Source organism: Macaca nemestrina, chromosome 19, assembly GCF_043159975.1.
Source record: "Macaca nemestrina isolate mMacNem1 chromosome 19, mMacNem.hap1, whole genome shotgun sequence".
Classification (NCBI taxonomy): domain Eukaryota; kingdom Metazoa; phylum Chordata; class Mammalia; order Primates; family Cercopithecidae; genus Macaca; species Macaca nemestrina.
In genome coordinates, this window is record NC_092143.1 from 25,185,583 (window position 1) to 25,199,529 (window position 13,947).

The 13,947-nt window shown below is 34.5% G+C and overlaps 1 protein-coding gene across 17 annotated transcripts in view; it reads left to right on the plus strand.

Moving 5' to 3' along the window:
• Positions 1-13,947, plus strand: part of LOC105477098 (transcription factor 4) — a 419,558-nt gene that overhangs the window by 287,843 nt on the left and 117,768 nt on the right. For 11 of the 17 annotated variants that reach the window (XM_071085290.1, XM_011733442.3, XM_011733446.3 and 8 more), the window contains 2 exons: positions 2,641-2,770; positions 3,239-3,288. In XM_071085290.1, the coding sequence (XP_070941391.1) occupies positions 2,641-2,770; positions 3,239-3,288 (180 nt within the window). The remainder of the gene's footprint in view (positions 1-2,640; positions 2,771-3,238; positions 3,289-13,947) is intronic. The other 6 variants (XM_071085286.1, XM_071085288.1, XM_011733439.3 and 3 more) reach the window with 1 other exon arrangement.

Here is a 13,947-nt window from a genome sequence, read left to right on the forward strand (position 1 = left end):
GTCATTGTTCACTTTATAAGTATACTCTATAATAAGAACACATATATTTTTATCTTCATTTTCCCTAAGGAGGTGTTTAGGGCCCCCTTAAATGTGAGGAAATGTTTATTTTGTTGCTTTAGAAGAATGATTCTATTGTCCAAGGGAGAAAGAAATAGGAACAAACAGGTCTAAGGAGAAAGAAACAGGAATGTGCTTTGTGAAAAAAATAAAGATTAACAGGAACCACTAAAGGTTTGTAAGTGCTATCTGGTCCTAGTACTATGTTACTGCACATAGTCCTTGCGCCTGCATATATAACAGTTAGATGTGTGATTTATTATGACTAGCCCATGAAATTATTTTCTTTTAAATTAACAACAGTAAGGTCAACCACAGCCTGTAGCTGTTTTGTAGTTATCATTTTATATTTTTCACAGCTCCATTGTGAATGCTGCTAAAAGACAGTGTAGCAAGTGTGTGTTTTTAGATTGACCCCTTGAATGCATTTAATTTCTTGAGAGTGAAAACCTTTGCCACCAGGACCAAGAAGAATTAACCAGTGGTTAAACTCATTTAAAAACACAAGCAAGCATTTCAACATATTTGCTCAGCCCTTTTCTGAATATTTTATATACTTCTAGAAAAAGGAAAATGAAGAAATAGGGGTGATTTGTGTCTAGAATACGAAGTTATTTTCAAACTCCTTTCCAATGAAATGAAGACTCATTCGTGGATTTACCAAACTGTAAGGAGGTTGTAATTTCAAATCATTCACAGCTTTATTGATGGAAATTTCGAAGAAAACTTGGACACAGACTTCACTATAACTTTCTTTGTTAATAAGAAATGCCAAGAGTGAAATTTATGCTGAAATGCAAACATTTTTGAATGCCACTCCTAAATGATGAATTATTTGTTACTAGATTTCTGATTTATACAAAACTTTATTATAATAAGCCTTATGTTTTAGTTTGCATTGTGTAGTGTTTTAATATGTCTCTTAGGTTCAAAAGAGGCAATAGCTGAGCATATAGATGTCAGATTTTTATCTGATAAATCTGGTTTTATCAGGTATTTATGTGGTAAACATTAAGATACTAGCAATGAGTTTATTACTCAAAATGTGCTTTCAATCTGAAATCTCATCCTTGAAGTTGTATTTTGAAGTAATGTTTATTACATATCTCTTGAAAAAGTCTTGAGCTGGAATCAGTAAAGGCGAGCTTGTCAGCAGCTGATTAGTCCTTTATATATGACTCATCCAACACTCAGAAAAACCCCTTGGAATAGAGAGGTTCTCTTTATGATATTTAGCTATATGGCAGTGGAAAGGGGAGGTTTGAATTTTTGATTTTCCAGCTTATGGGTCATATTTGACCAACTGCTTTCACTAGAAGACATGCCACTTTGTTGAGCTATTTAGGAATCAAAAAGACTGTCTTAATTTAAAACAAGGACGCTTTGTTTTAGTTGGTGACTGCCTTGTGAAATTTTTCAGTTCTCAGCGGGTTAACCAGGGAACAGGGGCAGAGTCATAATTGGCCTATTTAGAGTATTTTGCATGTGAATAGTGTGTTAGTGAAGCATCCCTAAGTCTGTTGTGAGTGACATGGTGATTAGAATTTAGATTAGGGAAAACACATTCTGTACTTTATCAAGGACAGTAATTAGTTCAGTCAGTAAAAGTTGATTACAAGTAACGATAAAGTTAGATTTTTAGTACTTAATTTTAAAATTTCTTTATTAAACAGTAAATTTGTTCTTAATATAAATGGTACTATCTACTCTTGTTTTATTGCATATCAGAATAATTAAAAGAACAATGTGCTCAATGCAGAGTATAATCAGACGATTTATATGTTATGGGTAAGTTTCTATGTAGTTTTTAGAAAATGTAATATTATATATAATCTTTCTGATGTCATCATTTTTAAAAGTTTAATGATTGTCACACTGATAGGTTATTGTGGAAGTTTCCTAGTGTTCAGGTAAATGTTCAATCTGTGGGATGTGTCTTAGCTCCCGATAGACCTCAAGGGAGCATTCTGAAGTCCTTTGTGGCTGTTAGCGTGGAATATCTGCTATTTCTGTAATTTTGAGAGTTAGTGTGAGGATTTGGATTTCCTCTTGTTTCAGTTGGCATTTTCTCTTCTGTGGGTGCTATGACAGTTCGTGGAGAATCATGATATGCAATACAGAGAGGCAGGGTTCTCAGTCGAGTTCATAGGCTACACTCACTCCCAGTGCGTGCAGCCGGGGGAAGTTGTGTGCGTTCACAAAATGAGATTCTTCTTGTTAAGGAAGGGGATGAATAGCTCCCAGATAAGAGCCTAAGTCTAGAGAAAGGAAACATGAGTCTTATATAAATGCCATTTGTTTTGTGAAATTAAAACGTGAGTCATCTTAAAAAACTTAAAAAATATATTGTTTAAAGGGAATCATCTACTTTCCTTCTAAAAGTAAAGAATTAAAAATTCACAAACTTTGTGATAGCTTCTTAGACTGCCTTTCTTTTGAGTTTTTGTTTTGTTTTAACTGTCTCAGCTTAGCAGATGCCATTTGCTTTATTGCATTGGTTTAAGTGCTAACAATCAGTTGGGAGGTGATGAAAGTAAAAAATTAACCTTATATGTTTCTTTTCCCTTTTTAACCTTTTAGCAGAGTCTCCTTGGAGGTGACATGGATATGGGCAACCCAGGAACCCTTTCGCCCACCAAACCTGGTTCCCAGTACTATCAGTATTCTAGCAATAATCCCCGAAGGAGGCCTCTTCACAGTAGTGCCATGGGTAAGGTATTCCTTTGTTTGAATGCCTGAGGGATGATTATGCCTTTTTCTTTTTTTCTTTCTTTCTTTCTTTAAAATATCACCCCCTCATCCTACCTCGCACCCCCAAAAAACCATAAAATTTGGCTCAGTTGTCATCCTGGAGACTTCACCCCAGTACACTGAGTAGGTATGTTAACAACTTATGGTAGCAGAACTTTTTTGGTGTCTGCTTATTTCTAGTTTTCTCTTGGCTGCACCCATAAGGAAGCTTTTAAAAGATCAAAGTAGCAAAAAGTTAAATGTCTTCATTTTTAAGAACAAGGCAGCATTTGATTTCTGCTAGTATCAGATGTGATCATGGTAACTACAGTTTGCTAAGGTAATGATTTAAGGAAATGTGGTATCATCTAGAAGTCTTTGTGGTTTAATCTATCTTAGTTAGGAAAATGGGCATTTGGGAGCTGACAGCATCTTCATTTTCTTTCAGAGGTACAGACAAAGAAAGTTCGAAAAGTTCCTCCAGGTTTGCCATCTTCAGTAAGTACTGCTTGTTTCTGCTTTGTATATTGCTTATTTTGTTCTGTTTTGTATCGATGGGAAGGAGATAGAAGTAAATGAGTTTCCATGCGCCCAGAGCAGCATGTTTATCTAGAAGGTGGATGAGGTAGAAATGACCTGCACATCCAGCCACCTGACCCACATTGGAGTGATTAATTTCTCCTCCTGGAAGTTATGTTGATATTCAGCAGGTTAAGCTCTAAAGAGAGCCTTGAAAAGGTGCCTGAAGTTTGAGGAGTTTTACCTGTACAGGGCTTTCAAGAGAATGAGTATTAGTTTCATGTGTTGGTTAAATTCTTTGTCAGTATTATGATGATTTATGGATTTGCATGCGAAAGGAGATTTGTGGAGAGGATTTAGGAAAAATTTACATGGGTTTCAGCCCAGAGTGCAGGAAGAATGTCTCTATTTTCTGGAGAGGTTGCTGAATAAAGGCTGCAAAGGTAGCTGCATCAGTAGCCATTTGTGTCTTTACTACCAGGTGACAACTAGAAGAAGTCAGCTGTAACCAAGAGCATTCTGGGTCTTTTTAATAGCTGGAGCTCTATGCAGAAGTTGCTAATATCCCCCACCCGCCCTCAGGTCCCCAGCACAGCAAAAGCTGGTTGTAATCACAACTTAATACATGATATCATATTTTGAATTCTTACATTCCTAGAGAATTGTATTTAATTTTGTTTAGGACTAGTCCATTTCTGGTAATTTTCTCCTTACATAAAATGAAAACATAGTTTCCTCTCTTCTTTCTCTGTTTCTTTATCCTTCCTCTTTTTTTCATTCTTCCTTCCTGTTATATAAAGTTTTGATTTAATTCTGTAGAGTACTAGTATTCTTTGAAAAGAATGCTAATGAACTTTATTATGTTTTTATACTTTAATATAAAATCGTATTTAGATTTCTTAAAGTATATTACCAATCCATGCTTGCATATTAGTTTCATTTCCTTTTTGATGTATTAGAAGAATAATAGGTTTTGCAAATGGGCTAAGATTAGATTAACCCAAACACCTGTGTATTTGACTTGATTTCAGTTCAGCTCATCCGAACAATTATTAAATGAATGTATCAGAATAAGTCTTATCAGGAAAAAGAGTAAATTTTGTGTGCTGATTATCATAGAGTTGGTGATGTTGAAGAAGCATCACAAAATTATTCATAAATATAGAAAAATATTGTGTAAATAAGATTGCCAGTGGTGTATAAAGTAGTCACTTTCAACTATCAATACATCACTTAAAATTGTACTCAGTTGTTTATTCTTTGAATTTCTATGTTGTATTGAAATTGACTGATATGCCCAAAGGATTTTATCACATATTTTAAGCTTGAAGTCAGGGGTGGATTTAATGTTGATGAAACTTTAGCTTTTAATAGGTTTTATGACAACTTCAAATGATATAGTCCTAACAGCTGTTTACATTTTAAACATGCCTGAACTTATTATGGACAATATTAAATGCATTTAGTGGACCTTTGAATGTTCTGAAACAATGGAATAACTATCCTATAAAAGCCATAAAAAACTTAAAGCTATCCTACCCTCTTTATGCCTCGTATTAAAATTAACTTGTTTTATCCAGTGCTAAGATTAGGTAGAAATCTAGACAGTTTCTAAGGAGTGCATTGGTGTGGCATCGGATGGCATGTATATGCTTAATCATTGTCAACAGCAATTTTCATAATTCGTTGTAAATTTTTAAGTATTTCCCTATAGCTAACTGGCCCCTTTAGAAAATTTTACTGGTACAGTGTTTTCTTTGCTGTTAAGACAATTTAGGTGTTGCTGCTAGGTTGTGATACGTTCAGAAATATAAAAATATTTTACCTTTCTTTCCCAATAAACAAAACTTGGGAATTAGGAATTTAGTTTTATTCCATTTAATTTTTGGTTTTCATTGGTCAGTTTAGGATTTACTCTTCTTAGGAGTTTTATCTTGACTAAATGTTTTCATGGTCCTTATGAAACATTTTGATGAATAGCCTTTTTTTCTGAAATATGAGGAAGAAAATACAATTAAAAATGAAATTTTTATCCCTATTTTTTGAGCAAGAAGAACATGTTTAGGTAATTTTATAATTTAATCATCCATTTACTCATTATCTAAAAAAACTCAGCTCTATTTTCATGGCAATTTAACTTAGTTTATGTAAGCTTTGTTGTAAATATCTATTGCTTATTACTTACAGCAAGATCCACATGGCTTACCACCACACAAAATATTTATTTTAACTTGATTCCAAAAAAGGTCTGCAGTAGACACAGTCAGACCTTTCCCCCAGCAGATCTGTATTTCTATATTTTTAGACCTCTACCATGCTTTTTTTTTAAAGCTCAAATAAAATTATGACTATTTGATAAGAGATACTTCTTAAATTTGTTTCAGTATGTATGAGTATTTGTATAACAGATACTAAAAGATTAGAGATAATAAAAGATTTCCTTTGGAGTGATTATGACTACATAAAGACACTTTATGTTTTCTTTGATACATATTTACCATGACAAATAGTAATATATCTGTCACAATCTGTTGTGGCAACTCACTTTCCCCCCCATTTTGAAATGGGCCCTCTCTTTCCCTTATGATAAAAGGAAGAAAACTTAAACGGTGACACTGCATCATCAGGTATTATTTGTGACATGCCTGTGGTGCAGAGACTGGACTTCTGTTCCCATTAGGCTGGCTCTTCCTCCCAGGCTATCAGGAGAGAGAGGGGATTGCCTGGCCCTGTTTTGAAAACACTGCAGCATCTGTGGGAGAGAGAAAACATAGGCCTGGCCCGACATCATGCCACGGATCTGGCAAGATCCATGAATGTGTGTTTGTACTGTGTGCTGCATCTAGAGACTTTACATCACTGTGGAAGGATGACACGATGATGGGGTAACAGTAGACCCACCAGGCAGGGTCTACAGGACAAGCACAGTGTGTAGGGGGGAAGACTGTCCCTCTAGTGCACATAGACCAGTACTTGCTAGGGAGATTATTTTTTTTAAAGGAAAGCCTGTGTGAAAGACAGCTATCTAATTGCCCACGAGAGCTCTGCTTATTACCGCAGTACATTTTTATCTTTTCGGTTCATATTTTAGTATGTTGCTCTTTTTAGTCACGTCCCAATTTCTCGTAGCCCTCATTTTTTGCGAAGACCTTAGTAATAAAGTGTTGTCTTTGTTGATGTCAGAATTTATTTTGCATGTCTAAGCTCTTGAATCTACATGAGAACATCTTGTTTTGCTAGATTTCTACATTTTGGTTTTCCGTTTCAAACCATATTTCATCTTAAACTCAATATTTTGCAACTTTACTGCTCATTTCAACAAATTTGTTTTATGTAGCCTAATAATCATACACATTGAATCATGAATTCGTACAGAGAAAAAAGGACTATAGTAAATTAAAGTTTTGGGAAAAAAAAGGATTCATGATTCTTGAAAGAAGTTAACATGAAACTACTAAAATCTAGAAAGTAGCAAAAAATTTTACATTGTGCTGTTTTAAGATACTTTCATCAAACACAGAAACAAAACAAAGGCATTACTTTTGGAAACTTTATTCTGCCCATCAACATGTAAACCTGTAAAACCTCTCTCTTAGAATTTGAAGTATTTCAGAATTATATACATTTTATCAGAAACTGTTAACTACAAACTTTCTACTTCAAACTTTGGTGGAATTTCTCTCTACTTGTAATCTGATTTGAAACTTTAATGAAGGTCTCACCATGACCCCAGCTGGAATCTCTTGAACATCACATTTTTCTGGACACAGAATGTTGTATCCTTAGAAATGGTTTATGATCTCTCATCTCTGGTGATCTTTCCTAAAACTGTACTTTTCAGTAAAGTCTTTTTTCTACGTTAAATTACAGAGGGGTTTTGTGTATGTTTTTTGTTTTAAAACTTAGGAAGACCTGGCAAACTTTAAGTGGTCAGAGATGATTTGGGACACGTGGATGCTAAGATAAACAATTTCTACTATTATAAAGATTCTAAAATAAGATTTGGACACTTCAAGAATATTTGTGACATAAGTTAATCAATAGGTAGGTTTGAAAAATAAAAACAATGTGTATTAGATACTAGGTTCACCAATTTTAATAAGGAAAGAATTCTTAAATAAAATGAAATATTTAAGTCTGGATTAGAGTTTCCTTTCCAGAAGTGATTATTAGGGGTATCAAGAAAAATGAGTAATGCTAATGGCCTTAAATGCCCTACGTATTTTGTGTTATATAAAAACTTTCATATTTGAAGATTTCAAACATGATATTGAATCCATATCTTGAGCTATTTAGGGAAAACCCCCCTTTTCCCAAGTGCTTGAAGAAATCACAAACAATTTAAAAGAGATATTGGTAAATTGTTTTTTCCTTATTAGCGGGCTGGAAATTATATATGATTTTAAAAATCAGTACTGAACTCAGAAATATATAATTTCCTACATCACTTTTGAAACTGATCATAGGGAAATCAGAACAATGCTTTTTCATGTCAACAAATTTTAACAAGTAATAATACAATTTTCTTTAATATGAAAGTTTTATTGAAATACAATATCCATCACAAGGGAACTAAATATCAGCCATCTGGGCTCTATCCTTTTTAGGAAAGTCTAGAAGTAGCTGATTGTGTGATAAGATGTAAAAAGAGGAAGCTCTTCAAGGTTCATCCCTGCAGATAGATACTTTGTGAAGAAGTATAACTGCAAGTGTGTAAAATATTAAGATAGCTCTTAGTATTCACTTTTAAACTTAGTGTACCCATTTCTAATTAAAGATATTGGAATATAAGGTTTGGATATTAAAATTGTGCTTATTAATTAATGTTTAGGCAAGAAGGAGGTTAAGAGTGGCACAATTAAGTCATCTCAAATAGGACAAAACTATTCACACAATTTACACGGCAGTGTAACATGACAATGGGCAACAGTGAAAGCTGAGAAAATATTCATGACAAAGAAAGTTTTTGTGTGTGTGCAGTTAATGCTAAATGTGCTAACGACTTCTAGTTCAGCATGTGCGTTTTTTGTTTTGTTTTGTTTTGTTTTTTTCGTGAAAACCAATCTTCTCTATTGCACATTGAGGTTATGATTTTTATGAATTACTGGTATATGAAAAAATATAGGAGAATATTTTTATTTGTTTTTATTGGAGGCTCTTATTCCATTAAAAATTTTTTAGAAAGCACACAAGACGCTTGTAAATACTCAACGTATATGCCGTTAGGCATTCTAATATCCCAGAAGTTTGCTCAAGGATTTCTGAATTTCTGTTTGGAATTTTGGAATAATGAGCTCCTTCATCCACTGTCCTCCTCTTCTCTGCCTTGAAGCCCAATCCTGTGCCCTTTAAAAAAGAAGTCTTCTGGTGTGCATATTTTAGATAGAAAGAGAGAAGAAACATAAAGGAGAAGACAAGCACGAAAGTTAACTGTGGATGAAAGGTTTGTGTATTTTTGAGCTATTCCTGTTTTATCTTTACAAACTAAAACGTTATATGCCCCAAACACTCAAACGAAACACCACCAGTTCATTCCTTCCACAAGAAAGAGGCCTTCCTGGCCATCAGTGCCTCATTTTTCTACTCAGTGAGCTCTTCTGGGGAGTGGTGCCTGATGTGTCTTCCTACTCCCCAATGAGTTTTTATTTTTAATCAAGTATTCAGAATACTATTTTGCATGCTAAGATTTATCAGGACTTTCATTACGATGTTAGCAGCTGGAATAATAGTATTTAGTGTAAAACTGGACTTGTTGAGGAAAGAGAAATACATTTCTGGGAACTGCTATTTTGAACTTTATCATTTTCACTGAAGAGTATATTTTGGTGTGAAGTTTTGGACTCGAGAGTGGTTTAAATTACTGAGAAATGTAGGAAACCACTGCAGGGCTGCTTTACCCAGAGAGAATTATAACAGGGCTTGCATGTATTTTGAAAATAAAACCTTTTTCTGTAGTATCCAGCTTAACTTTGAATTTATATTTACGAAATAATATAGATAAATGCCTTGATAATTTGGTTGAATACCATTTTTTAACTTGTAAAATTTAATTGATTGAAAGTTTTATTTGCTACATAGCAAAATGTTCTCCTTTTTTCCAGATCACTGACAATTTATGCATTTTCTATGTTTTATTGGTTTCGAATAATTCTAAAGGTTTTCATTGAAAGTAATGAACCAGGAATTGGAGGGCTAAATAAGATTCTCTTAGAAGATGTGGCAGTTATCCTAAAAGAATAAGGAGTCTCTTCGAGAATTGGCAAAGTTGTATTTTCTTAAGGCAAAATCCATACTTGGTCAGGCTGTTGACAGACACTTGCTTTGTCTTGGCTTTTGTTTGATTTTTTTACATAAATTGCACTGAATTATTAAACTGAACATAAAATTGCATCTCAAAGCAATAGCACAGGATTTTCAGCCTTGATCAATTTCGACTATACCAGGATGTGTGTGTGCACGTGCGTGTGTGCACCCATGTGTATGAATGTGCTTCTTTTAAAGGAATAGGAGCTTTTATAAAATGTGATGCAAAACTTGTGGTTTTAAATACTTAATTATTTTTTTATCTGAAAACAGCAGCACGTGAGTCATTCTTTTTTAAGTTGCAGCTGCTGCATAGGTGTAAGGCTATTTGAGGAGTCTGATGCTTTACTTGAACATATACTCCCTCTTCAGAGAAGTTAAGGTAGTGCAGAAGTTTCTGCATTTTGTAAAATTTCAGGGTTGAAAATAAAGATGCTTTATGATTTGGTGAGACGGATAGATTTCACTTCTGAAAGAATGCTCAAGTTATATTTTGGAAGGAACATTTTAAGAATTCTACTTATGTGATTTAGTGACACCCACTGTTGTCTGACTTTGTCATCTGAGGAATTAATCATAAATAAGCCACTAGGGATGAAACTTGATATATAAGTGCTTACTTCCAGAGTAATAAGAAGAGGAACTGTGTGTGTGTTAAATTTCACTAAATTTATTTTGATTATTCCATAGAGCAGGAAATAGGAACATTCCGTAGTGAAGCTCTCTTCATAGCAAACTGTAAAGAAAATTTCTCAGTGTATTGCCATATGTTAGCAGTGATTAAAGGGCATTTCCTTTGTGAAACATGGAGCCATATTAGAAAGACTTATATTTTCTCATAAAAATGACCTTTGCAAGTACATTTAATCATGAAAACTGGTATCATTCCTCACACACACATACAAAAAGCCACTGTTACCACTTGCTGTTACCATTAGGGATTTTAGGAAAATGCTACTTTGGAACAATTATTTTGATGACATCTGAGAAAGAATACCTAACTGTCTACAGGAGCCTCCTCCCTCCACAGCCCATATCATTCTAAATATGCTTCCTGAATTCTGCTTATAATAATATTGTAATGGCTTTCATTCTACCGATTGGCACAGTATATCATTATATCATTAGCTGCTGTGAGAAAGCAGTTTCAAGTAGGTGGCAGATTCTTAGCATTAATGTTTTCCAGTAACCCTGTTTGGAGAATTGGGTTGTTTCACAGGTGCTCAGGTATATTCACACGGTACAATAATATTTTCTGGCTTGCTTTCTATGAAATGAACTTGAAGTACAAAATAATTCAATAATAAGTGGAGTATAAAAACTGGGGCTCTAGCTTAAGAAAGTTTAATAACTCAAGACATTAAAGGATGAGAAAAACAATTGTCTAAGGAGGCAGCAGTGTTTAGGTCATTTTGTATTACTGCTAAAGCTGAGATTTATTAGGAGAATGTTTATGGCCTGATGATTTAGACTTGTTGAGTTAGTTTAAATTTTTTAACCATTTGGTCAAGTAGAAAAGCACTTTTCTGTATCTATTGTACTATTTGAAAGTATTGTTGTATAAAATAAATTCGAAATTCTGCCATTTAATACTCAAGCATATGATTCAGGAGTGAAATTGCATTGCAAGAACCTTGGGTTCCCTCATATAGTGTGTTAATATGAATTTTATTTTTAGAGATATATAAGACATTGGCACATATAATCTGTGGCTTAATTGATAACGGCAAAGAAAACAGAATTAAACATATTTATTATGAACAGATATAGTTGGGATTACAAAATTCAAACTGTAGTCAGTAATTATTTTACAAATAAATGCTCTTTCATTTTCCCTTTAGTAAATATATCAGTAACTTCACCCGGTGTTGATATAAGTGAAACCCAACAGTAACAAGCTGGGAGTGCCCAGGTAGAAGGGGAAAAAAGCAGGTTCATTAATTCATTCATTCCTTTCTCCATTTATACTTATTCAAAGCGTATTTTTCATTGCAGCTAAAAACTAGACACACCATGTAACATGGAACATGTCTTTTTCTTCTGTGTATTCTTATTTAAATCGTGGAGCTTTACAACTAAGATTCTTCACGTTTAATGAAATTTGCAGTCTTGTGTCACTTGCATCACAATTTGTAGGAATAACCTTAGCATTTTAAAGAGTGTACCGTGTAGCCTTTTAAGAAAGTCATGCATTTGAAAAATAAAATAACCCACACAGTATAGCACATGGACTTTTGTCCCTTAAGCTGATTGCCTTTACTCACTTGCTTGTCACCAACTTGAAGTGGGTGAGGGACATGTTTTAGATACATCTTGTTTGTCCTATAGAAGTCAGACTCACTGCTTTACTTTTGTGTATTACCCTGAAGTATGTTTCCAGTGAATGATTATAGTAGTAAAAGTGGTGTAGTAGGTTAGAAAAAACACTGCACTAGACATAAAAAGACCTTTCTAATTTAATGTCCGACAGCTTCTACTTACTCAGTGGCCTTGGTTAGCTCACAAACCTGTTTCTCTGTCTACAAAACAGGTATAAATAGTGTCTGCATTTATTATGATGGTGTCAATATACTAATAATAAACCTTTATCAAAGTACTTATTCCATGCCAGAGTAGTTACTCCATGTACTTACTCCATGTTCTGAGTGGTATACTATTAAATCATTTGCATCTATTAAATCATTTATTCCTATAAAAATCCTATGAGATGGGTACTACTGTTTATTCAAGAGACTTAAAAATGAGACCCAGAGAGGTGAAGAAACATGTCTGCGGTCACACATAGTAAGTGGCAGAGCTGGGAGTGAGACCTAGGCAGTCTGTCTCTAAAGTTTCAGTGTTCTTAACCATAATGCTGTCTATGCTGCCTATAGCGTTTCAGACACTCTGTAGACCAAAAAGCTCTCTTCAGCAAGGTCGTCGTTAACTTAGCAAGTATTTGACTATCTATAATACATTAATATTAAGAAGTTTCATTTCACTGTAGAATAATCATCAGTATCTCTATATAGTTATATCCTATAACTTCTGCCCAAGCAAATCAGTATGCCAGGCAGTCCAGGATAGCATTTGTGTAAACAGACAGTATAATGTAGTGGTTAGAGTATGAAATCTGATCAACTGGGTTTTTAGGGGGCTGTGTCACTTCCTAGCTACACAGTTATTTGTAAAATAAGTACTCATTGGGGTTTTAATGCATTTATGTAATATCCTTGAATGTTACATTCTATTGTTACACATAATAAAAAGCACTGTTATGCTGTTATCAGTAACAAGGTAACTACCTTTCTTTTGGCATTTGAGAAACAAATCTAACATGGCAGCCTACTTAGGAGTAGTTAGCAGTAGAATAGAAACTAAGACCAGGGTTTCAACTATGTGCAAAATAATTATAATTTTACCTAACAGAGGTCACTTGCTTTTTCTGAAATTATGGAACATTGTTTTTTTTTTGTTGCTGTTGTTGTTTTTTTTTTTTTTTTTTTTGCGATGGGGTCTTGCTCTGTCACCCAGGCTGGAAGTGGTGCATAGTTCACTGCAGCCTCAAACTCCCAGGCTCAAGCGGTCCTCCCACCTCAGGCTCCTGAGTAGCTGGTACACAGGTTCACAACACCACACCGGCTAATTTTTTTTTTTTTTTTTTTGGTAGAGACAGGGTCTCCCTGTGTTGCATAGGCTCTGCAAACCCATCTCTATCAAACCAAGACACGTAGTCAGCCCTTTTAATCATTAGATAGTGCTCTGCAAAGTTTATGTTGGAAATATTTTCTCTATCTTTTCTCTTTTGAACTGGTACATCAGCTACGATGCCTGGAGCTGCTTATAATGTGGTTCCCTTGGCCAATAATTTGTTTATGCCTAAATCAGCCTTGCCTCTAAGTGATAACGAGATACATGCTTTCTGTTGTTTTGTGTCAGTGGTATTCTATAATAGGCCGGGAACGGGTCTGCCTGAGTGATGCACGGCCTCTTGGTGGGGCTGGCTATAGTTTCCCCCACAAAACTGAAGGTTAGGCCTAAGGTATTAACTTTGCCTGGCAAGATGAAGACGTGTGGACTAGGAAGACCTGTATGGCAGACTGTTTATCTCATAAAGTAAACAGAGTTCAGTTTGTTTAGGACTGCTTAGGTAGATTTCTAACATTAAGCAGGAATATTTGTACAGATGTTTTAAGGTAAAGCCAAAGAATGGCTGGATTCTAGCCTTTGACACAATATAATGTATCTTTTCTCAGTGCCCCTGTTGAATTCACAAAAGAAAAGGTATTTTTGATCATCGGCTATGAGAAACTTAAAACTTTTTTTTTTTTTTTTTTATAATAAAGGCCGATTTAG